The 23092-nt window shown below is 41.0% G+C and overlaps 1 protein-coding gene across 2 annotated transcripts in view; it reads left to right on the forward strand.

Annotated features, from left to right (window-relative positions):
- Positions 1-23092, forward strand: part of RANBP17 (RAN binding protein 17) — a 548236-nt gene that overhangs the window by 513200 nt on the left and 11944 nt on the right. For both annotated transcript variants that reach the window (XM_033927588.1, XM_033927589.1), the window contains one exon: positions 11394-11492. In XM_033927588.1, the coding sequence (XP_033783479.1) occupies positions 11394-11492 (99 nt within the window). The remainder of the gene's footprint in view (positions 1-11393; positions 11493-23092) is intronic.

Below are 23092 nucleotides of genomic sequence, written 5' to 3' on the forward strand. Positions count from 1 at the left end.
GTTTCCAGGTGATGTGGTAAAAACTAGTAATGTACTTGGGTTTAGAAAAGATTTAGACAAATTACTTGAAGAAAAGTCCATAAACTTTTATTAAGGTATAGCTTGGGAAATTTACTACTTATCCCTGGGGATAAGTAGCATGGAGTTGTGCCACTTTTTGGGATCCTGACCTGGATCTGCCACTGCTGGAAACAAGATGCTGCACTAAATAGACTTTGATCTAACCAAGTCTAGCAATTCTTATCTTTTCACAATGTCACCACTCAGTTGAGACTTCTTCAAGCCATGAGTCGTAAGCAATTGAGCCTTCTTTCTAAAGGAAAGCATGCCATGCTCATAATTATTTTTGTTAATCATCTCTGCACATTTTCTTGTTCTGTATGTTTTTGCCCTAGCAGAACTATACTACAATTAAATACAGGAAGGGATACAGTAATGAGAACAAAGGGGAGATGATGGTATTGAAATTGTGATTGTGTTTTCAATACATATCACAATTGGGTACAAAAAAGCTTATTGTCTGGGTCTTGAATTTCATATCCTTCCTATTATAATGCACATGATGTTGTTTTAACTTATTTGTTCAACAAATAGCCAGTTTTTAAAACAATACAGTAATGAAAGTTGCAGTGATATCATTGTTTTGCTGACTTTGAAGGATTTCATATCATATCATTAGGACAGGGTGGTTTCTTTAAATAGCTGAGTATGATAACACTAAGTAGGTTTATGCTGATTCATCAATTACTGTCACTTTATATTAAGCTTTAGTTATATCACTGAAGTATAAATCAGAAGCAGTTGTTCCATAGTCCTCAGTGACCTTGATAATGGAAGCTGAAGGTGTGGATTATTTCTGTCCTATGTATACCTGTGATCCTGAAGGCCATAGAAAAAGGAGAACAAATACATCTGTAAAGAGAGTAACACTTGCAAGATGACTCAAAACAGTGATTTGATTGTTTTTTGGGCTCTTCTTATTATCTCAAAAAACCGAGGGAAGTAGAAAAACTCTTCTTCAAAACGATATGAGTAAAGTGGCATTCAGTCATTCAAAGCATGTGGTATAAATGATTTCAACAAAACATTTAGAACAGTGCTCAGAGTCAGACCAGTTAACACCAGAATGTTTCCAAGGCTGTAACTGCACTCTCACTCATCGCCCATGTTCAATGATAGAATAAATCTTCAGCTTTTACAATGCAAAAAATACACTTATCTTATGGTTGTAATAAGGACTTTCAAACTGCTTTAGGGTCCTGTTGCGTTTCGCAGAGTTGCTGCCTCAGAAAACCCATAAAGAGGTAAGTTCCAAATTGAATTCAAATGAAGCGTGGTCTGTAAAAAACGTAAGATGGTTAGGACAATTTCATTTCATTTAATGCATCCTCAACCACTAAAATATAAAAAACTCAAAAATCGTGAACCTGTCCATCACACTCCCTTTCTCCAAACTCGCAGACAACTTGTTACAAGCAGTGCCTGATGTTTAAAGATCCAAAAACAGAAATGGCATCGATACTGGTATTGTACCGCATAGTTGAGTTTTAAATATCAGTTTACAAGCAAAAAAAGCATTTATACCACTTACGTCCACTAAGTAATTATGATCCAAGATTTAGATTTAAAAAAATCTCAATAATATTTAGAGAATTCAACACTGAAAGAACGCGCTGAGAACTCCCTCCCAGCCAATCAAACAGTGAACATATAGGATTTACACTATAACATTAATTTAAGTTTATTAGATTTTTATATACCACCTATTAAGGTTATCTAAGCGGTTTTACAATCAGGTACTCAAGCATTTTCCTGTCCCGGTGGGCTCACAATCTATCTAATGTACCTGGGGCTATAGAGGACTTAGTGACTTCCATCCCTAGCAAATAAAAATTCCTCAAGTTGCCTAAGTTCAAAGAATTGATACTGTTTACCCTCCAGAACTACATTATATAACAATTACAAAGAAATCTTAACACAAAATTAGCAGATATAGACTGAACCCGAACCCTAAGTGCCAGGAAGGCTTTACGCCTCTTCTGTGTGTCCTGTGCTAAGTCAGGAAAAACTCTTATTTTAGATCCTAGAAACTGTGAGTCCAAGCTGCTAAAAGAAAGCTTCAAAACATTTATGCGGTCAAATTCAAACACAAACATCACCAGCAATGTAGTTCTAATGGTAGCAACCTCCAAAGATGAAAATAGATCAATGAAGATAAAAGGCTGTGGAAAGCAGGAATGATATACCCTGACAGCTGTGTGTTCATCCAAGAAACTTAGTATACAATATAGCATAAATCTAAGAATAAAGCAAAAAATCTTTGAAGTATGACTGGGTTTTGTATTGTCTATGTATTCCTAGGATAAGCAGCATAAAATCTATTTCATTCCTTGTGACCTGGGTTGGCTACTGTTGGAAGCATTATACTCGACTTGATGAACCTTCGGTTTGTCCCAGTATGGAAGCTGTTTCACTCATTTATCATTTTGGTTTCCCTTTTCTGTTCCTTGTCTAGTTTCACCAAAGTTTTTGAAATGTTGTGACCAGTACTGCATATAGTCTTTGGTACAGTTGTGGGGAAAATATGTGCATTTGGGAACATAAGAACTGCCATCTCTGGATCAGACCTTCAGTCCATCAAATCTGGCGATCTGCACACGCAGAGGCCCAGCCAGGTGTACACCTGGCGTAATTTTAGTCACCCATATCCCTCTAAGCCTCTCGTAAAGAGATGTGCATCTTGTTTGCTTTTAAATCCTAGAATGGTGGATTCCGCAATAACCTCCTCTGGGAGAGCATTCCAGGTGTCCACCACTCGTTGCGTGAAGCAGAACTTCCTATTTGTCCTGGACTTGTCCCTCCTTAGCTTCAGTCCATGTCCTCTTGTCCGTGTCACATTGGACATTGTAAATAATTTTTTTTCCTGCTCTATTTTGTCGATTCCTTTCAGTATTTTGAAAGTCTCGATCATATCCCCTCGTAGTCTCCTTTTCTCAAGGGAGAACAATCCCAGTCTCTTAAGTCGTTCCTCGTATTCCATGTTCTCCATATGTTTTATTAGCTTCATTGCTAGTCTCTGCACCCTCTCCAGCAGTTTTATATCCTTCTTTAAGTTGGGAGACTAATGTTGTACACAGTATTCCAAGTGTGGTCTAACCATTGCTCTATAAAGCGGCATTATAACTTTCACCGATCTACTCATAGAAACATAGAAACATAGAAATTGACGGCAGAAAAAGGGCCTTAGCCCATCGAGTCTGCCCATACCAATGACCCACTCCCTGACTTTTACTCTCCTATAGATCCCACTTGAAAATCCCATTTTCTCTTAAAATCTGACATGCTGTTGGCCTCAATCACCTGCTGAGGCAGCTCGTTCCAATGATCGACCACCCTTTCTTTATCATTTGCTTTCTTTGGCACTGCCGCGCATACAGTATACTGTTCTCATAATATATATTCAAGATATCAACCTCAGCTTATCTTCTAGATCAGGGTTGATCAAAGTCAGTCCTAGTAGGTCGTAATCCAGTTGGGATTTCCACAGTGAATTTGCATGAGTGAACAGTAATGGATATTGTCACAGGGAAGCCCCTGCTGAGGAAAAGCTTCCGGATTGATGCATGTTTAGTTCACTCACTGCCAACGGCACGGAGACTTTCCAGCAGCCCTGAATAAGAAAGCACCGGACCCTTGGGGGGGGGGGGGCGGGGGGTAAGAAATATGCTGGACTGCAGGGATGGCTCCAAGATGGTGAAACTCCCTTCCAAAGGAATTAAAACTAGAAAAGGACACCAAAAAGTTCAAGAAAGGGATAGAGACCAACCTCTTCACAGACTACTTTAACTAATAATGCAACATAGATAATAAAACTGGCTAGTCCCCACTAGGAACATCAGTGTGGCTTTGGAGCAAGTTGAATAGCTCTTTCTATGCTGAGCAACAAGGCAAAGAAGGAGCTGCTTCTGTGACTGCTTTTCTCTTAGAAGATCCCAGGCAGTTAAACTCATTGAAATGCCAGAAGAACTGTTGGTAAATGACATTGAAATGGAGCCTGATGAATTGTGCATGTTTGAAGAACTGGACACCTAGGGAAGTCTGTACTGTTTCTAGTAATGTGGTGTTGTCTCCCAAATTAAGGGCGAACAGAATGCTAGGAATGATAAAGAAGGGGATCACGAACAGATCGGAGAAGGTTATTATGCCGCTGTACCGGGCCATGGTGCGCCCTCACCTGGAGTACTGCGTCCAGCACTGGTCGCCATACATGAAGAAGGACACGGTACTACTCGAAAGCACAGAGCGACTAAGATGGTTATGGGGCTGGAGGGGTTGCCGTACAGTGAAAGATTAGAGAAACTGGGCCTTTTCTCCCTCGAACAGAGGAGATTGAGAGGGGATATGATCGAAACATTCAAGGTACTGAAGGGTATAGACTTAGTAGATAAGGACAGGTTGTTCACCCTCTTCAAGGTAGAGAGAACGAGAGGGCACTCTCTAAAGTTAAAAGGGGATAGATTCTATTAAGGAAGTTCTTCTTCACCCAGAGAGTGGTAGAAAACTGGAACGCTCTTCCGGAGTCTGTCATAGGAGAAAACACCCTCCAGGGATTCAAGACAAAGTTAGACAAGTTCTTGCTGAACCGGAACATGCTCAGGTAGGGCTAGTCTCAAGGTACTGATCTTTGATCAGAGGGCCGCCGCGTAAACGGATGGTTTCCTACATTTCCATAAAAACTAGGATAGATTCTTTTTAAGTAACTGTATGGGGAGAGTTTATAACATAAGCAAGCACTGGGGAAAGCACCATTTATAAAGACTATTTCGACCCATGAAGGATAGAGGCAAAGCCATCCAGGCTTCTAACTGAGTCTTAGTATCTCTAAGCAGTGTGTGCAAGCTAAGCTGATAAAGAGAAGCAAATATCCAAATAATGGAAGGATTCTCCTGGCTATCGTAAAGGAAAATCATGTCCCAGGACCTTCACAATTCCTCCGAACTAGCCAACTGCTCTAGAATTATCTGAATTTAACTGAAACCCAGAAGAATCTCTATACTCTTGCATACTTTCCAATAAAGTCAGAAGAAAACACTGAGGATGAAGGAGGAAAGCCAAGAGGTCAACTACAAAAACAGCTAGCTTGAAATGAACAGGGCCCCTCTTAAATAACTGAATCTCAGGATATGTTTGAATTTTCTGCAATAGTGGGTCCAGAGTAAGCATAAATAATAAGAGGGAAAAGGGACATCCCCGATGTGTGCCCCTCTGAATTGGAAAAAGACCTGAATACTTACCAATCGCCCACACTCGAGTCATTGGGACACTACAACCATAAGCTCTCAACACCCAATATATAAAGTCCCACACTACTCAATCGAATGCCTTTTCCATATCAAAACTCATATAGAAATATGATGGCAGATAAGACCAAATAACCCATCCAGTCTGTCCATCTACAGCATCCACTATCTCCTCCTCTCCCTAAGAGATCCTATGTGTCTGTCCCATGTTTTCTTGAATTTAGACACAGTCTTTATCTCCACCATGTCTACCTTGAGACTATTCCATGCATCTACCACCCTTTCTGTAAAAGAGTATTTGCTTAGCTTACTCCTGAGCCTATCATCTCTTAACTTCATCTTATGCCCTCTCATTCCAGAGTTTCCTTTCAAATAAAAGATTTGCCTCATGCATATTTATGCCAAATAGATATCTCCCCTCTCCCGCATGTCCTCCAAAGTATACATATTGAGATCTTTATGTTTGTTCCCTTACAACTTATGATGAAGACCACTGGCCTTCCTCTGGATAGAAACATAGAAACATAGAACATAGAAACATAGAAATTGACGGCAGAAAAGGGCTATAGCCCATCGAGTCTGCCCATACCAATGACCCCTCCCTGATTCTTACTCTCCTAGAGATCCCACATGAATATCCCATTTTCTCTTGAAATCTAACACGCTGCTGGCCTCAATCACCCTCTGAGGCAGCTCGTTCCAATGATCTACCACCCTTTCAGTGAAGAAGTACTTCCTCGCATCACCCTGAAATTTCCCTCCCCTGATTTTCAGTGAGTGTCCTCTGGTTACTGAGGGCCCTGTAAGACTGAAGATATCATCTTTCACCTCTATACGCCCAGTAATATACTTAAAGGTCTCAATCATGTCCCCTCTCTCTCTTCGCTCCTCCAGTGAGTACATCCGCAGTCTTTTTAACCTTTCTTCATACGTGAGTTCCCCGAGCCCCAAAACCATCCTGGTAGCCATTCGCTGAACCGACTCAATTCTCAACACATCTTTTCGGTAGTGTGGTCTCCAGAATTGAACACAATACTCGAGATGAGGTCTCACCATGGATCTGTACAGCGGCATTATGACTTCAGGTTTTCTGCTGACAAAACCCCTACGGATACAGCCCATCATTTGTCTTGCCTTGGACGATGCCTTCTCTACTTGATTGGCAGCCTTCATATCGTCGCTAATGATCACTCCTAAATCACGTTCCACCGTGGTCCTGGACAAGGTTTCACCATTTAGTGTGTAAGTTCTGTGTGGATTTTTTTTGCCTAGGTGCATTACTTTACATTTTTTAGCATTGAAGCCCAGCTGCCAAGTTGATGACCACTGTTCAAGCTGTCTTAGGTCCTGCGTCATAGAGTCAGGCACACTGCTTTTGCCAACTATGTTGCATAGTTTGGCATCGTCGGCAAACAGTGATACTTTTCCTCTAAGTCCTTGGGTCAAATCTCCTATGAATAAATTGAATAGAATCGGCCCTAAGACGGAGCCCTGAGGTACTCCACTCATCACTGCTGATGTTTTGGAGGGGGTACCGTTTACCATCACCCTTTGAAGCCTACCATCTAGCCAATCCCTTACCCATGTTGTGAATGTATCCCCTAATCCCATCGATTTTAGTTTGTTCAACAGCCTGCGGTGTGGAACGCTATCAAAAGCTTTGCTGAAGTCCAAGTATATCACGTCAAGGGACTCACCGGCATCCAGATGACTGGTCACCCAATCAAAGAAGTCAATCAGATTAGATTGGCAGGACCTTCCCCTGGTGAATCCGTGTTGATGTGGATCACGTAGATTTTCTTCATCTAGAATTTTGTCAAGTTCCTGTTTGATCAGTGTTTCCATGAGTTTGCACACTATGGATGTAAGACTCACCGGTCTGTAATTTCCTGTCTCCGTTCTGCAGCCCTTTTTGTGGAGTGGAATTACGTTAGCTGTTTTCCAGTCTAGGGGTACTACTCCCGTGCGCATGGAAAGATTGAAGAGTACAGATAGTGGTTCAGCCAGAACTTCACTCAGCTCTCTGAGTACTCTGGGGTGTAGATTGTCTGGCCCCATAGCTTTGTCTACTTTGAGTCTTGAAAGTTCGTGGTAGACATTACTAGGTGTAAACTCGTAATCACGAAACAGGTCATTTTGGCTGTTTCTTATTTGTAGTTGCGGACCATCTCCCGGTGCTTCACAGGTGAATACTGAGCAGAAGTATTCGTTTAGCAGTTCTGCTTTGGTAGTATCAGATTCTGCGTAGTTTCCATCTGATTTCCTAAGGCGTTCTATTCCATTTTTGTTTCTCTTCCTGTCGCTAATGTACCTGAAGAAGGATTTGTCCCCTTTTTTAATGTTCCTTGCTAGATCTTCCTCTGTTTGAAGTTTGGCTTCCCTGACTGCCTTTTTGACAGCCTTAGATCTGGCCAGATAGTCTTCTTTTGCCTCCCTTTTCCCCAGATGTTTGTAGGTAATAAATGTTTCTTTTTTCATTTTAATGAGGTCCGAAATTTCCTTGTTGAACCATTGTGGTTTTTTGTTTCTCCGGCGTTTGCTTACTGTTTTTACGTAGCGGCTAGATGCTTCGTTCAGGATGGATTTTAGGTTTGACCACATAGTTTCCGGATTGTCAGTTTCTGCATGGTTTTGCAGCTTTTGATGGACAAAGTCTCTCATGTGGTCGAAATCTGCCTCCCTAAAGTTGAGGACCCTCGTTGCTGTGTTTGATTTAGAGAAGCCTTTCCTGAGGTTGAGCCATACCATGTTGTGGTCACTGGAGGCCAGCGTGTCTCCCACTGATACTTCCGAGACACTGTCTCCATTTGTGAGTACCAGGTCCAGTATTGCTTTTTCCCTGGTGGGCTCTAATACCATTTGTTTTAGTTGTGCACCCTTAATGGAGGTTATTATTCTTTTGCTACCGCTCGTAGTTGCTGAGAGGGTGTTCCAGTCTGCATCTGGCATGTTGAAGTCGCCTAACAGTACTGTGTCACCACGCAAAGTGATGTTCTCTATGTCCTCAATCAATTCTTTGTCTTTGTCTTCCTTTTGTCTCGGAGGCCTGTATACCACACCAAGGTAAAGGCATTTTTCGTTCCCTCTGGTCAGGTTTACCCAAAGTGATTCCCCTGTGTATCTAACCTCTGTGATCCTGGTAGTTTTGATATTATCCTTAGTGTATAGTGCTACCCCCCCTCCTAATTTGCTTTCTCTGTCCCGACGAAGTAGATTGTAGCCTGGTATAACCATATCCCACCCATGCGAGTCTGTGAACCAGGTCTCGGATATCGCTACTATGTCAAGGTCTGCATTCCTTATTTCTGTTTCTAGTTCCAGGATTTTGTTGCCCAAGCTGTGTGCATTAACATACATTGCTCTCCAAATTTGTGATGATATGCCTATCCCCGTTAGTGTACTTGCTTTAGGCTCAGAAGTGTGTATACTATGGGTACTTACCTTAGGCTCGGAAGTGTGGGTTTTACTTGCTTCTCCAGGATGGATCCTTACTGCTCTGGTATGTATGTGTGAACCCTCCCCCAACTTACCTAGTTTAAAGCCTTCCGAAGTAGATGTGCTAGTCGATGTCCAAAAACTTTCTTGCCTCTCTTTGTTAGGTGAAGTCCATCAGGTCCCTGTAGTCCTTGTAGCGCTGCTCCGTGGTCAAGGAATCCAAAGTTCGTCTCTAAACACCATTCGCGAAGCCACTCGTTGGTCCTATGGATGCGCTCCTCTCTGTCTCTGCCTTTGTCTCTTACCGGGAGGATTGATGAGAAGACCACCTGTGCTCCTGTCTGCTTTAGCTTCCTTCCCAGGGCCTCGAAGTCTTTAGGGATGCTGTCTGATGTGCTTCTGGCAGTATCGTTGGTACCTACATGAATGAGAAACATAGGGAAATGGTCAGTAGGTTTTAGAAGTTTGTCTATACTGGTGGTGATGTCGCGGATCCTGGCTCCAGGGAGACAGCAGACCTCCCTCGACTGCAAATCTGGTCTGCAAATTGGTCCTTCGGTGCCTCTTAGCATGGAGACTCCATCCTGTTTATATCTTTTTGAAGGTGTGGTCTCCTGAATTGTACACAATATTCTACATGAGGTCTCACCCAAAGTCATATACAGGGATATCAGTACCTCCTTTTGCCTACTGGTCATCCTCTCCCTATGCACCCTAGCTTTTGCCGTCACCTTTTCAACCTGTTTGGCCACCTTTTGATGAGGGAAAACTGCTTGAGTACCTGAATAAATGCATGTAAACCGTTCTGAGCTCCCCTGGGAGAACGGTATAGAGAATTGAATAGAGAATAGAATAGATCACATACTATCATAACATAACAATTTTTTATTTATATACTACCAAAAGCCTTTCAGTACTATGCGGTTTACAAAATTAAATACAGTAGGCACATTGAACTACCCTCTCTGTTCCAGACAGGCTCATAATCTAAACTAAACGTGCCTAAGAAAAAAAACAACATTTTGTAAATAAGGATAGAATAAAAAGGAGGAAAGAGCAAAAGATTAGATCAAAAATGAATAAAAACCCTAGCAGAAAAATAAAATAGAAATTAAGACCAATTTTTTTTTTTTTTTAATCATAATATCAGTTCAGTCTAGTCTCTGTTTAGTGCAAGGCTGTAGTAACATTGATATAGGAGGCAGTCCCAAACCAAGTTGCACCAGGCAAGTTCATGCCGACAGCTGCAGATCCTCAATCTTGGCACCCTTCAGCTCCTCCAGTCCAATTTCAATTTTAGCTGACTAGTCTTCAAGCTTTGCTAGGTCCTCCAGTCCAACTTCAATCTTAGCAGATTAGTCTTCAAGCTTTGCTAGGTCCTTCCTCATGTTGTTCATACCATCAGGGGTGTCTACTCTAGTGCAGATTTTGGTATCATCCGCAAAGAGATAAATCTTACCTGACAGCCCTTCAGCAGTATCACTTATAAAAATGTCAAAAAGAACAGGCCCAAGAACTGAACCTTGAGGCACACTAGTGGTAACATGCCTTTCCTCAAAGAGATCTCCATTGACCACTACTCTCTCTCACCCTCCTCTCAAACAGTTCCTGACCGAGTCTGTCACTTCGGGGCCCATCCCGAGGGCACTTTATTTATTAGACGTCTGTGTGGAACACTGTCAAAGGCTTTGTTCAAATCTAAATATGCTACATCTAGCACATTCCATCTATCCAATTCTCGGGTTACCCAGTCAAAGAAATTGATCAGATCTGACAAAACCTGTCTCTAGTGAATCCATGTTGCTTTGGGTCCTGTAATTCCAGAAACTGCATGCACTATTCTCTGTTTTAAATGTGTCTCCATTAATTTACTTACCAGAATTCAGATGAAGCAGCCTGTAGTTCCCTATTTCTTCCTTGCTTCTACTTTTGTGGAGAGGGTCCACATCTGCCCTTCTCCGATCCTCCGGTACCACTCCCGATTCTAGAGAAGCATTGAAAAGTTCAGCCAGCGGAGTTGCCAGCACTCCTCTAAGTTCCTTCTGTATCTTCAGATGTATACTATCCGGCCTCATCGCTTTAGTTTAGCTAGCTTCTTTGAACACAATCCACTGAAAATCGTACCTCCATCCTTATTTGCATTCTGCAGTCCCGCTCCCTGAGCTTCAGCTGTGAACACAGAACAGAAATATTTATTAAGCAATTCAGCTTTATCAGTTGCTACATATTTCTCCCCTTCACCTTTGTGTCTCACAATGCCATTTTTGCACTTCTTTCTATCACTAATATACCTATCAGTGCATGCATATGTGCACTATTCGCGCACATGCAGCGGTTCCTGTATGTGCACAATGGTTCAAATGGATGCGCTATCAAGAAAAGAGTGCACGTTCCTTTAAAAGAGTGTGCCTTCTTTCCAAATAGTTTGCACTCCTTTGAAGAAGTATGCACTATTCTTAGCAAGCAAGCAAAACATGAAATGTATTTTTTCTTCTCGTTTTTGTTTCTTAATAACATTCAATGAGATGGGATATGACATTACCCATGACGTTGAAAATGGCAGCCCATTCCTAATAAAAAAAACAAACTTTATCTCTTTTGTTAAATGGACTCTTTATTCCAAGAGATATTTCAAGATAACATGTTTTATTCTTGCAGATGATGTCAATCTTGATGAACACCATTATTTTTGAGGATTGCAGAAACCAGTGGTCAGTCTCCAGGCCATTGCTTGGTCTTATTCTTCTCAACGAGAAGGTAAGTTTAGTACTAAAAGCCTAGCCTTATCCAAATGTCTGAGCATTTTGTGTCCAGCATAGCCGTCCCCATGAAGAGCAAGACATACCTATACTTCCACTGAGATAATGGGGAGGACAGTTTTGATACTTAGCAGATATGAAGTAAGGACATCATTTTCAAAATGTGTTGGGAAGCTGGTGAACATGCTTTTTACTCATTCTTAAGAGGGCATGTCCAAGATGGCGACACAACTCTAGTAAGCATTATGAAGCTCTTCTTGAGGCTTACTTGCGTTTTTTATTACTGAATTTTTTACCTGGTCCTGATTCTCACATTAAGAGGAATGGGGTACTTAAAGCTGCCCCCTCACCAGCCAGATCATCGTCCCTGGTACACCACTGGATTGAACGTTATGCACCAGGACTGTGACATTTGAATTTATTGATTTATTTAATATTTTATAACTAAGTGGTTTACAATAAATACAACCATAGCCAAGCATACAATCTTAAAATCAACACATCATCATTTATAAAATTGTATGCAACAACTATTCTTAATCCAATACCATCTTTTTCAAGTGACTGTAAAAGCTCACACAAGGAGGTAAATGTTCAGAATTTTCTTAAACTGTGGGGAAAAATATACAGCTATCATAAGAACATAAGAAATGCCTGCACCGGATCAGACCTGGGGTCCATCCAGTCCGGTGATCCGCACACGCGGAGGCTCAGCCAGGCATACCCTGGCGAATACCTTAGTCACTCATATCCCTCAATGTGTCCTGCAAGAAGATGTGTGTCCAATTTTCCCTTAAATCCTAGAATGGTGGTTTCCTTCACCATCTCTTCCGGGAGAGAGTTCCAGGTGTTCACTCGCTGTGTGAAGCAGAACTTTCTGACATTTGTCCTGGCCATGTCCCCTCTCAGCTTCAGGCCATGACCTCTGGTCCGAGTTTGAGTCACATTTGCCAATGTGAATAACGCTGTTTCTTGCTCACCACTCTTTCCCCCTGCTGGTATGTAAGCTTGCTCTATTTTGTCGATTCCTTTTAGTATTTTAAAAGTCTCTATCAGATCCCCTCTCAGTCTTTTCTTCTCAAGGGTGAAAAATCCCAGTTTTCTGAGGCGATCTTTGTAGCTCAAGTTCTCCATACCTTTTACTAGCTTCGTTGCTCGCCTCTGCACCTTCTCCAGCAGTGTTATATCCTCCTTCAGGTATGGAGACCAGTTTTGGACACAGGATTCCAAGTGTGGTCTGACCATTGCTCTATAAAGCGGCATTATGACCTCCCTTGATCTACTCGTGATTCCCTTCTTTATCATTCCTAACATCTTGTTAGCTTTCTTTGCCGCCGCTGCGCATTGAGCCGATGGCTTCAGGGTCCTGTCTATCAGTACCCCCAGGTCCTTTTCTTGTTCACTCTTCCCCAATGTTATACCTAACAATTTATACTCATGCTCCTTGTTTTTCCTGCCCAGGTGCATCACTTTGCATTTTTCTACATTAAAACTCATCTGCAAATTCTCTGCCCATCTCTCAAGTTGTTTCAAATCTCTCTGGAGTTCCTCACTGTCTTTTTGTGACCTGATTGCCCGGCATAGCTTTGGGTCATCTGCAAACTTGATGATAACACTGGTCGTTTCTTCTTCCAGGTCATTTACGAAGATATTGAATAAGATAGGCCCAAAAACCGAGCCCTGAGGCTCGTTACTTTCTTCCAGTCCGAGTACTTCCCATTTATGCCCACTGTCTGTCTTCTGTTTTCCAGCCATTTTCCTATCCATCTTAGTATGTCCCCTTCTATTCCATGAATTTGTAGTTTTTTGATAAGTCTCTCGTGAGGTACTTTGTCGAATGCTTTCTGGAAGTCCAAGTATATTATGTCCACCGATTCTCCACTATCGACTTGTTTGTTCACTCTCTCGAAAAACTGAAGTAAGTTCGTCAAGCACTACCTCTCAGCAGGTCATGGTTATCCAAATGCTGTACTATGCTGTCTTTAATCAAAGCCTCAACCATTTTCCCAGGGACCGATGTGAGACTATAGTTTCCCGGTTCTCCCCTTGATCCTTTTTTGAAGATTGGGATGACATTCACTATCTTCCAGTCTTCTGGTATCCGTCCAGTTCTAATTGACATGTTAGCGAGGGATTGCAGTAGTTCTCCGATTTCTACCTTTTAGTTCCTTTAATACTCTCGGGTGAATTCCATCTGGGCCAGGGGATTTGTCACTTTTTAGTTTGTCAGTCTGATAGTATATCTGGTCCAGATTCACCTTCATTATGGTGAGGCTCTCCTCTATTTCCCCCTTGAAAACTTTCACTATTTCGGATATTGATGTGGCGTCTTACTTGGTAAAGACAGATGCAAAGAAGGAATTTGATCTGTCTGCAATCTGTTTGTCCTCTTTGTATCCTTTTCTTCCTTAGTCGTCGAGAGGGCCCACTGTCTCCTTTGCAGGTTTCTTCCCTTTAACGTATCTAAAAAAGGGTTTGAAGTTTTTGGCCTCTTGGGCTATCTTTTCCTCATAGGCCCTTTTGGCTTCTCTCACCGCCTTGTGGCACTTCTTCTGGTCGTCTTTGTGACTGTTCCAAGCCTCGGTTGTTTTTTCGCATTTTCATTTTTTAAATGAGTCCTTCTTTTCCCTAACTGCATCCTTCACCTCTTTGGTTAGCCAAGCTGGTTCTCTTTTGGCTTTAGTTTTCCTTCCTTTGGCTCTCTGCGGAATGTATAGATTCTGTGCTTCGGTGATAGTATTTTTTAGTAGGGACCATGCTTGCTCTACCGTTTCGATTTTGGCTATCCTTTTCTTGATCCATTTTCTTACCATGGCTCTCATGTTATCGTATCTTCCTTTTTTAAAATTAAAGGTCGTAGTTAGGGTCTTGGTTCGCTTCCCCTTCCCGATGTCGAGTTTAAAGTTGATCATACTGTGATTGCTCGTCCCCAGCGGGACCGTGACTTCTACTTCTTTTGTTTGCCCAGTTATGCCGTTTAGGACCAAGTCCAAGGTGGCGTTTCCTCTAGTCGGTTCTCCTACCATTTCTTCTAGGAAGCAGTCACCCATCATTTCCAGGAACTTTATTTCTTTGCCGCAGCTTGAAGTTACTAGGTTCCAGTCTGTCCCTGGGAAGTTGAAGTCTCCCATGATCGTTACATTGCCCGTCCTACATTCATGTCTTATTTCTTCTATCATCTCGGAGTCTGTTTCCTCTGTCTGTCCTGGGGGTCGATAGTAGAGACCTATTTTTGTGTCTGCTCCATTCTGTCTGGGGATCTTTACCCAGAGGGACTCCAGTTTCTTTTTCTCCTCCGCCTTCCCTTCTCCAGTAGATTCTACTCCTTCCTGGACATATAGGGCAATGTCTCCCCCCTTTCTGCCCTATTCTGTCTCTTCTGTAAAGCTTGTATCCCTGCAGTACTGTGTCCCATTCATTTTCCTCATTCCACCATGTTTCTGTTATGCCAATGATGTCTGTTTCTTCGCGTCTTGCTACTGCTAGTGTCTCCAACTCCCCCATTTTATTTCTCAGGCTTCTGGCATTCGTGTACATACATTTAAGCTCCTTTTGTGCTGCCTTCTTGGACTTTCTGGGCTTCACAGTCCTTATTGTGTCTTTCAAGAGGCCAAAAAAGTTTATACGAAGAGGTGAGTTTTCAAATTTCTCTTAAACGATGGGAAAGATGTACAAAATCACAATTGTCCAGGGAGAGTATTCCATAACTGAGATGCTAAAATGACAAAGCACAATTGCTGGTCACAGAATGGCAAATTCATCTGAAATCAGGATCCAACACCTTCCTCTTATCATTCACTCGTAATGATATTTTGCAACTATAAATCTACACTTAAATACTCAGGTGCAGTACCATAAAGACTTTGAAGCATAGTTATACCTAGTTGAGTTTTTAACAATGCAAATTTCCTTATACAAAACCCCCTGTAGATCGTGGAGGGGTCAGAGGTAGATCGCCAGCCCCACTTGGCTCCATATCTCTCTCCGCTAAAAAGCGGTTTTGTAAAAAGGGGGATTAAATTTCTAGAGTCATCTCAAGGAGACTATTCAGAGCTACTTTATTAGCTTCTTTTAATAGAGAATTCTTCAGTTTTTCTTGATCCAACGCATTTAGAAAATTTTCTTCCAGTCGAAGCTTCAGCTTCTAATTCATTATTTCCATGTAAGATATTGGCTGTACTTTCCTGCTACTTATGAGGTCATATTTTGTTGCTTATTTATTTCCTTTGTACTTGGTGTTTTCAGATATTTCCACCTTTGATATGGGCTTCATCATAATCTTATTTCCTTATTATTTTGGATTTGAAAATAGAGATTTCTTGTTTTCCTTCTTTGATTCTGTTATTAAAATGGAAAATGCTAATAAAGACAAAAAAATGGCTATTTTGGGAACATTCCAGGATGGAGTCAGCCAAGGTCACCACATAAGACTGCTTAAAAGTCATTCTTGTTTTTATGTGGGACCCCAAAGCTAGTTAAATCTATATATATAAAATCGGAGGTATGTATGTGTTTATGTATGTGTGTGTGTATGTGCCGCGATCACACAAAAACGGCTTGACCGATTTGAACGAAACTTGGTATGCAGATCCCTCACTACCTGGGGTGATATGTTCTGGGGGTCTCGCAGCCCACCTGCACACGTGGGCGGAGCTACAAACATAAATTCAGATTTCACCCATTCATGTCAATGGAAAAAATGTAAAAAGCTGCCTTTCTCCCTGTAATTCAAAAACGGCTTGACCGATTTGAACGAAACTTGGTATGCAGATCCCTCACTACCTGGGGTGATATGTTCTGGGGGTCTCGCGGCCCACCTGCACACGTGGGCGGAGCTACAAACAGAAAATCAGATTTCACCCATTCATGTCAATGGAAAAAATGTAAAAAGCTGCCATTCTCACAGTAATTCAAAAACGGCTTGACCGATTTGAACGAAACTTGGTATGCAGATCCCTCACTACCTGGGGTGATATGTTCTGGGGGTCTCGCGGCCCACAACTCTATGTTGCTTGCTCAAGGGTGGGTTCACCCAAGAATTTATATGTTCTTGCTCCAGGAGGTGAAACTAAAAATGTTGTTTATAATCACGTTTTGCGTTAGTTGTATTGTATTCATTTTGTCAAATATTTCACATTATAATTTGAATATTGTACTTTTTATTAAGCTGTAAAAAAATAATTTCATTCACCACTATAAAGTATCTTTATTTGAATCCATTTACAGTGTTATTGCTATAATTAAATACCCGTGCAACGCCGGGGCATTAGCTAGTACTGAATATTATACTTAGCCAGTTATGGTATAACCAGTTCCATAAACCTGGAAATTAAATGCCAGAGCCCAAAATGCTGAGCACATCTGGCTGAATATTGATCCCATAAGAACATACATAGCAACATAAGGGTTGCCATACTGGGACAGACAGGTCTATTGATCCCAGTGTCCTGTTTTCAACAGTGGGCAACCCAGGTCACAAGTACCTGGCAAGATCCCTAAGAGTAAAATAGAGTACCTGAACGTAAACCGCTTCGAATACAAGTGGTATATACGAAATGTAAATAAATAAAATGCTGCTTATCCTAGAAATAAGCAGTGGATTTCTCTCAAGTCCATTTTATTTATTTATTTTTTAAAATTTCTATTCCTCTTAAGGCCTAAGCGGATTACAATAAAACAAACACATGATCTTCATAACAATGACAAAACTACATCATCACTCCCGCTTTCAATTATCTCACTTGTACAAATAAATACGTTTTCAATTCCTATCTGGCAAACAATTCCATAGTCGTGAACCTCCAACTGATATTGCTGTTGTCTTTATTCTCTTATACCCACCCACCCCCTTTACAAAGCCGTAGCGCGATTTGTAGCGCCGACTGCAGCGGTAACAGCTCTGATGCTCATAGGATCGGAGTTGTCACTGCTTCGGCACAAAAAAACTGCACTATGGTTTTATAAAAGAGGGGGCTAATGTATTTCTCCTACTGACTCAATTGACAATCTCATTGCCGTTTGTGATCTCAGTGAGCATGTTAGCAGATACCTCCTCAGTACCTGTGTCAAATACCAAGCCGCTGTTCTGTAAATTTGATGAACAATTGTCAGAACTTTATATTCAATTCTGAACTCCATTGGTAACCAGTGTAATTGCTTTAGTACTGGCAAAATATGCACATACCTAGACACCCCTGAGATCAGTCTTGCTGCAGTATTTTGCACAACCTGCAATGCCTTAACTCTCTCTGTATTTTACAATCTCTAAGAACAATGCATTACAAACGTGTAATTTTGTAATTACCAAGCTCTGTACTACTGTCTGAAAATCAGACACAGCCATCATACATTTTACTCTAGACAATACTCGTAGTTGGAAAAAAAGCAACCTTAATCACCTGCAATATATGAGCTTGCACAGTAAGCCTTGCATCCAGATATATCCTCATAATGTGACAGATTTGCTTTCATACTTTTCTGTTAGGAAATTATCCAAACCTTATTTAAACCCTGTTAAGCTAACAGCTTTCACTGCATTTTCTGCTTCAGTATTTCCTGATAGGGAAGTTGTCCGATCCCTTTTATCATTTTCATCACCCTAGTCTGTACCTTTTCTAATTCTGCTGTATTGTTTTTGAGATGCAGTGACTAGAATTGCACACAGTTTTTTTAGGTGTGATCACACCACAGAGCGTTACAAGAGCATTATAACAGTCTCATCTTTTGTTTTCCGTTCCCTTCCTGATAATTCCTCTTAGCTGCTGCTACATACTGAGCTGAAGGTTTCAACTTATCCTCAACAATGACACCTAGATCCTTTTCATGGATGGTGACTCCTAATGACTAACATGAAACCCTGCATCATACAGCTGTAGTTTGCGTTCCTCTTTCCCACATGCATCACATTGCACTTCCTCATATTAAACATCATCTGCCATTTTGATGCGCAGTCTCCCAGTCTCGAAAGTCCTCTTGCAGTTTAACAACTTTGTGTCATCAGCAAATTTAATTATCTCACTAGGTATTCCTAGCTCTAGATCACTGATAAATATGTTAAAAATCAGCAGTCCCAACACAGACTCCTGGGGATCCCCACTATTTAACTCATTCCCCACTCACAAACACAAAGGGACTGTAATAATCAAAAAACTCAAATACCCTTAGTGCAAATCCTGTTCTCAAAAAAAAGAGATTTCACTTTTTTACTCCTTTACAATAGCATCATTTTAAACCTCTTCCTAAGGCTCAACAACGCACTGTGGACTTAAAACTCAAAAAGCCACTACTAGGCTTCAGGAATCTTGTAAAGGGGGAGAAAAAGCCTCAGACTCGTGCCTGCTGCTAATTTTATAAGCATTCAGGCTACTATTAGCGTTACATCATCGGCATTAAAAAAAACCATCCTCCAAGTATTTCTATCTTCAGTAATAAATATTTTTTCAATGATACTTTTCAAATATTCAAATGTTTCAATAAATTTCCATCCACATGCGCTGGGAGCCCTACTTTAAACTCCTAAAGAACAGCTGTGTCGGGAGCGACCATAAAATCGCTCCCCACTAATTTAATTGGACTGCATCCAGATTGTGTGCCAGTATATAATGTTACTAATACTGTTATGATAAATACTTATCTTTCCCAGCGCTGGGCTGGATCAGGCCCACGTGTCTTTCATGCACACTGCTGTTCTTGTGGCAAGTCTGCTCAGCCAAAGCCGACGATGGGCTTTCTGGGCTGCGATCGGCACTTAATCTCTGTGCTCACACTGACTAAGGTATTGTTGACCATTTAACCCTAATCTCTGTTCTCTATCTTTTAACCAGTTCTTAATTCATAATAGGAGATTACCTCCTATTCCGTGACTTTCTAATTTCCTCAGCAGTCTTTCATGTGGTACATTGTCAAATGCCTTTTGAAAATCCTAATACACAATATCAACTGGTTAACCTTTATCCACATGTTTATTCACCCCTTCGAAGAAAAGTAGTAGATTGGTGAGATAGGATTTCCCTTGATTAAATCCATATTGGCATTGTCTCATTAATCCATTGTTATATATATGCTCTACAATATTTTTCTTTATAATAGCCTCTACCATTTTGCCTGGCACCAACATTAGACTCACCAGTCTTTAATTTCCTGAACCACCTCTAGAACCTTTTTTTTGATCAGTCTTCCTATACCACACTGGATATTAAATATAAATTATAAATCACTAACAGTCTGCTATCCCTGTGGTTACTACATAGTTCATGTAATATATGAGAGTAATTTTTATGTCTAAGTAAACCTATGACCCTCTGTGTAAGGTACATTTTCCTTATTATTGCTATATCCCACTTCAGATGAGCAGCTGCCTCTACATTGGGATTTTCAGTCCCTTAAAATTAAGGAAACAAACTCTAAGGGCCTCTTTTACAAAGCCGCACAGCAACAGCCCGAAGCCCTTTAAATCTCTATGGGCTTTGGGGCCTTTATCACAGCGGCACGTGCTAAACGGCTTCGTAAAAGAGGCCCTAAGTTTCTGCATCCCATAGCTTGCAAAATATCATTTGTAAGAATTGCCAGTTATGTATAATTTCTCCTCCATATCTCGATAGCACAGCTTTGTATTCTCCATAAAGCCATCCATAAAGCAGCCTCCAAAACAAAATATTTCTCATGAGCTCTGTGTTCTTGAGAGACTTAGGAATCTCCTTTCTCCATCACTACCCCTTCCCTCCCTTTCCCCATCATAATACTCAAGGCTGCAGATTACCCCTGTTGCAGTTGCCTCCCTGGGAGGAAGTATATCCATTGTAATCTTTTTTTTTTTTTAAATTCAATTTACAATAACATCACAAGTAGAACACTTGTTACAAAAATGCAAGAAGTAAAAGTATTTAAAAAAGAAAAATTAAACAGCCGAAATCAACATTCTACCTTTCTTAGACCACCATAAAGGAAGAAGGGATCCATTAAACCCATGGAGGAGATGACTACAAAGGAAATATTTATTTATTTAGGAAAGCTGCTTACGAATAACCAAATCTATAAGTCTCATCCCTTTAGTTTTATACATGGAACGCGCTACTGGAGGATGTGATAAGCAGGAGCAAGCTACAGGGCTTCAAAGAGGGTCTGGACAGGTACCTGGAGGACAAAGGGATTGAGGGGTACAGATAGAAGTAGAGGTAGGTATTAGGGATAGGATTAGAGGCAGTTACAAAATTAGTCAGGGGCACTGTTCAGGCAATTAGGCCTGATGGGCCGCCGCGAGAGCGGACAACTGGGCAGGATGGACCTCTGGTCTGCCCCAGCGGAGGCAACTTCTTATGTTCTTATATATCTCTAGAGATCTTTTTCAGGTCTAGAAAGGCTCTTAACTGTGATGGTACAAAAAAGGTATACTTAATCCCTAGATAACAAATTAAACATTTACAGGGGTATTCTAGTAAATAAGAGGCCCCCAATATTTTTGTTTCATCATGCATAGACAAAGACTCCTTTCTGCAATCTTATGTAGTTTTAGAAATATCTGAGTAAATCCAGATTCTTGGCCCAGAAAAGAGTAAATGAGATTTTTGAAAGTAAAGTTTCAAGTCCTGCTCGAATACCAAAAGAAACAAGTAGTGTCGTCCTTTCTTTTACTTCAGAAAGGGATTCGTCCAATATGGCAGATAGATCTTTCATTTCTTCAACTGAATTTCCTTCCTTATCAGCCTTGGTAACAGATCCAGGAATATAATATATCTTGCTGAATGGGGGAATAGCTTGTTGAGGAATCATTAATATTTCAGTTAGATATTTTTTTAAGTAATCCATGGGGTTTAAGGCTGGTGATTTAGGGAAGTTCAGAACCCGTATATTGAGCCTCCTGTTATAGTTCTCAAATTGTTCCAGTTTTCAATATGTATATATATCTTACCCTTAACCATAGTTGTTACTTCTTTTAGATCTTGTGTGTCAGAATTAACCTGTGATATTTGGTCAGTAAAGTCCTGTTTAATCTTTTCCATATTTTTAGACAAGTTATCAACTTTCACTGAGAGATTAAGTACCTCTTGCGTGGATTTTGTCAGCGTTCCGTCGAACCTCTGTAAGGCCTGCCAAATCGTCTCTAGAGTCACCGCCGGTGGAGTTAGAAGCAGGGAAATATCCGTCGTTGCTCCTGATGGTTTGATCCACGGCATTCATTTTCACAGGTGCTCCTCCCTCCTGGCTTGAGCCCAGACCGGCGACTTCCACCCCTGGGATCACCATCAGTGTAACCCGCATTGAAGTCGGACACGGTAGTGGATTGGAATCTGGAGGGGACAGCAATATTTAATTCCCCAAGAAACTGGACACTCCATCGTCCTCATTTACAGCAGGGCCCCCTTTTCTCAGAGACTTGATGAGTAATTGGTCCAGATACCGATCCAAGGTCTGTTGCAGAACCGGGGTTGAGCTTCTGAATGGGGAGGGACTCGGTTTCAGAGCTCCCTTCCTTTTAGTATGAGGCATTACAGGTAAAGATCGTGATCCAACAGTCACAATCAAGGAAAACAGCAGTAGTATTAACCGGTTTTGTGTAAGAGGTACAAGGAACCAATCTAACGTGCAGCCATCTTGGATCCCTTCTACTCCTTAGCCATTGTAATCTAAGAGTCAATTATCAAGTTTCTCATATATCAAGCTTGTTCTGCTCTCAATCTGAATGTGTGCATTTTATGCTGCTACATATCAATTCAATTGTGCCTTGAACTACAAGTTGCTTTACTTTCTCATTAATTTGTGGTTTGACTAGTTTGACTCTCCTATCTTGGCACGCGATCCTTGCTTTTCACTTAAGTATCATACAATTCACCAGCAAGCTTCAGTATCTGATCCCCCAACCCCTCTAGTCTGGGACACTGGGTTGTTTCAGCTGCATCTCCATTTGTGTTTATTTTTTGCTTATTGCATTAAAGAACAATTGGAACTAGAGTCTTGAATCTCCTCTTGGTGGATATTAAGGTATTGGTTTAACTCACTGCCAATCACTGTGCTGAGCATCTTTGAGAGAACAATATAGACCTCCTGGTATATAATATCATTTAATTACTCTATAAAACTTAACCTTTTATGCAAGAAATAAGCCCTAATAATAATTGAACCTACATAAGAGTTGACCAAAGGTCCATTAAGCCCAGTATTCTTTTTCCAACAGTGACCAATCCAGTTCACAAGTACCAGGCAAGATTCCAAAAGAATAAAACAGATTTTATGCTACTTATCCTAGAAATAAGCAGTGGATTTTCCCATCTTAATAATGGCTTAATTTTAGAAAATTAGCCAAACCTTTTTTAAACCATGCTAAGCTAATTGCTTTCACAACATTCTCTGACAACAAATTCCAGACTTTAATTACATGTTGAGTGAAGAAATATTTTTCTCTGGTGACCATTTCCAGATAGATTTCTATGGCTATTTCATTAGCACACATTGGCTGTCGTAAACAGCTGCCAATTTCCTTGATAGCACACTCTTCATGGGTGGTGATATGGGCAATTCCTCCTGAAGAAATTTGTAGAGCAACTACATGGTCCACATTTACAAAGTTTTACAGGGTGAATGTAGCAGCACGAGAGGATTCCA

The sequence above is a fragment of the Geotrypetes seraphini genome, chromosome 18 (assembly GCF_902459505.1).
Source record: "Geotrypetes seraphini chromosome 18, aGeoSer1.1, whole genome shotgun sequence".
Taxonomy (NCBI): Eukaryota; Metazoa; Chordata; class Amphibia; order Gymnophiona; family Dermophiidae; genus Geotrypetes; species Geotrypetes seraphini.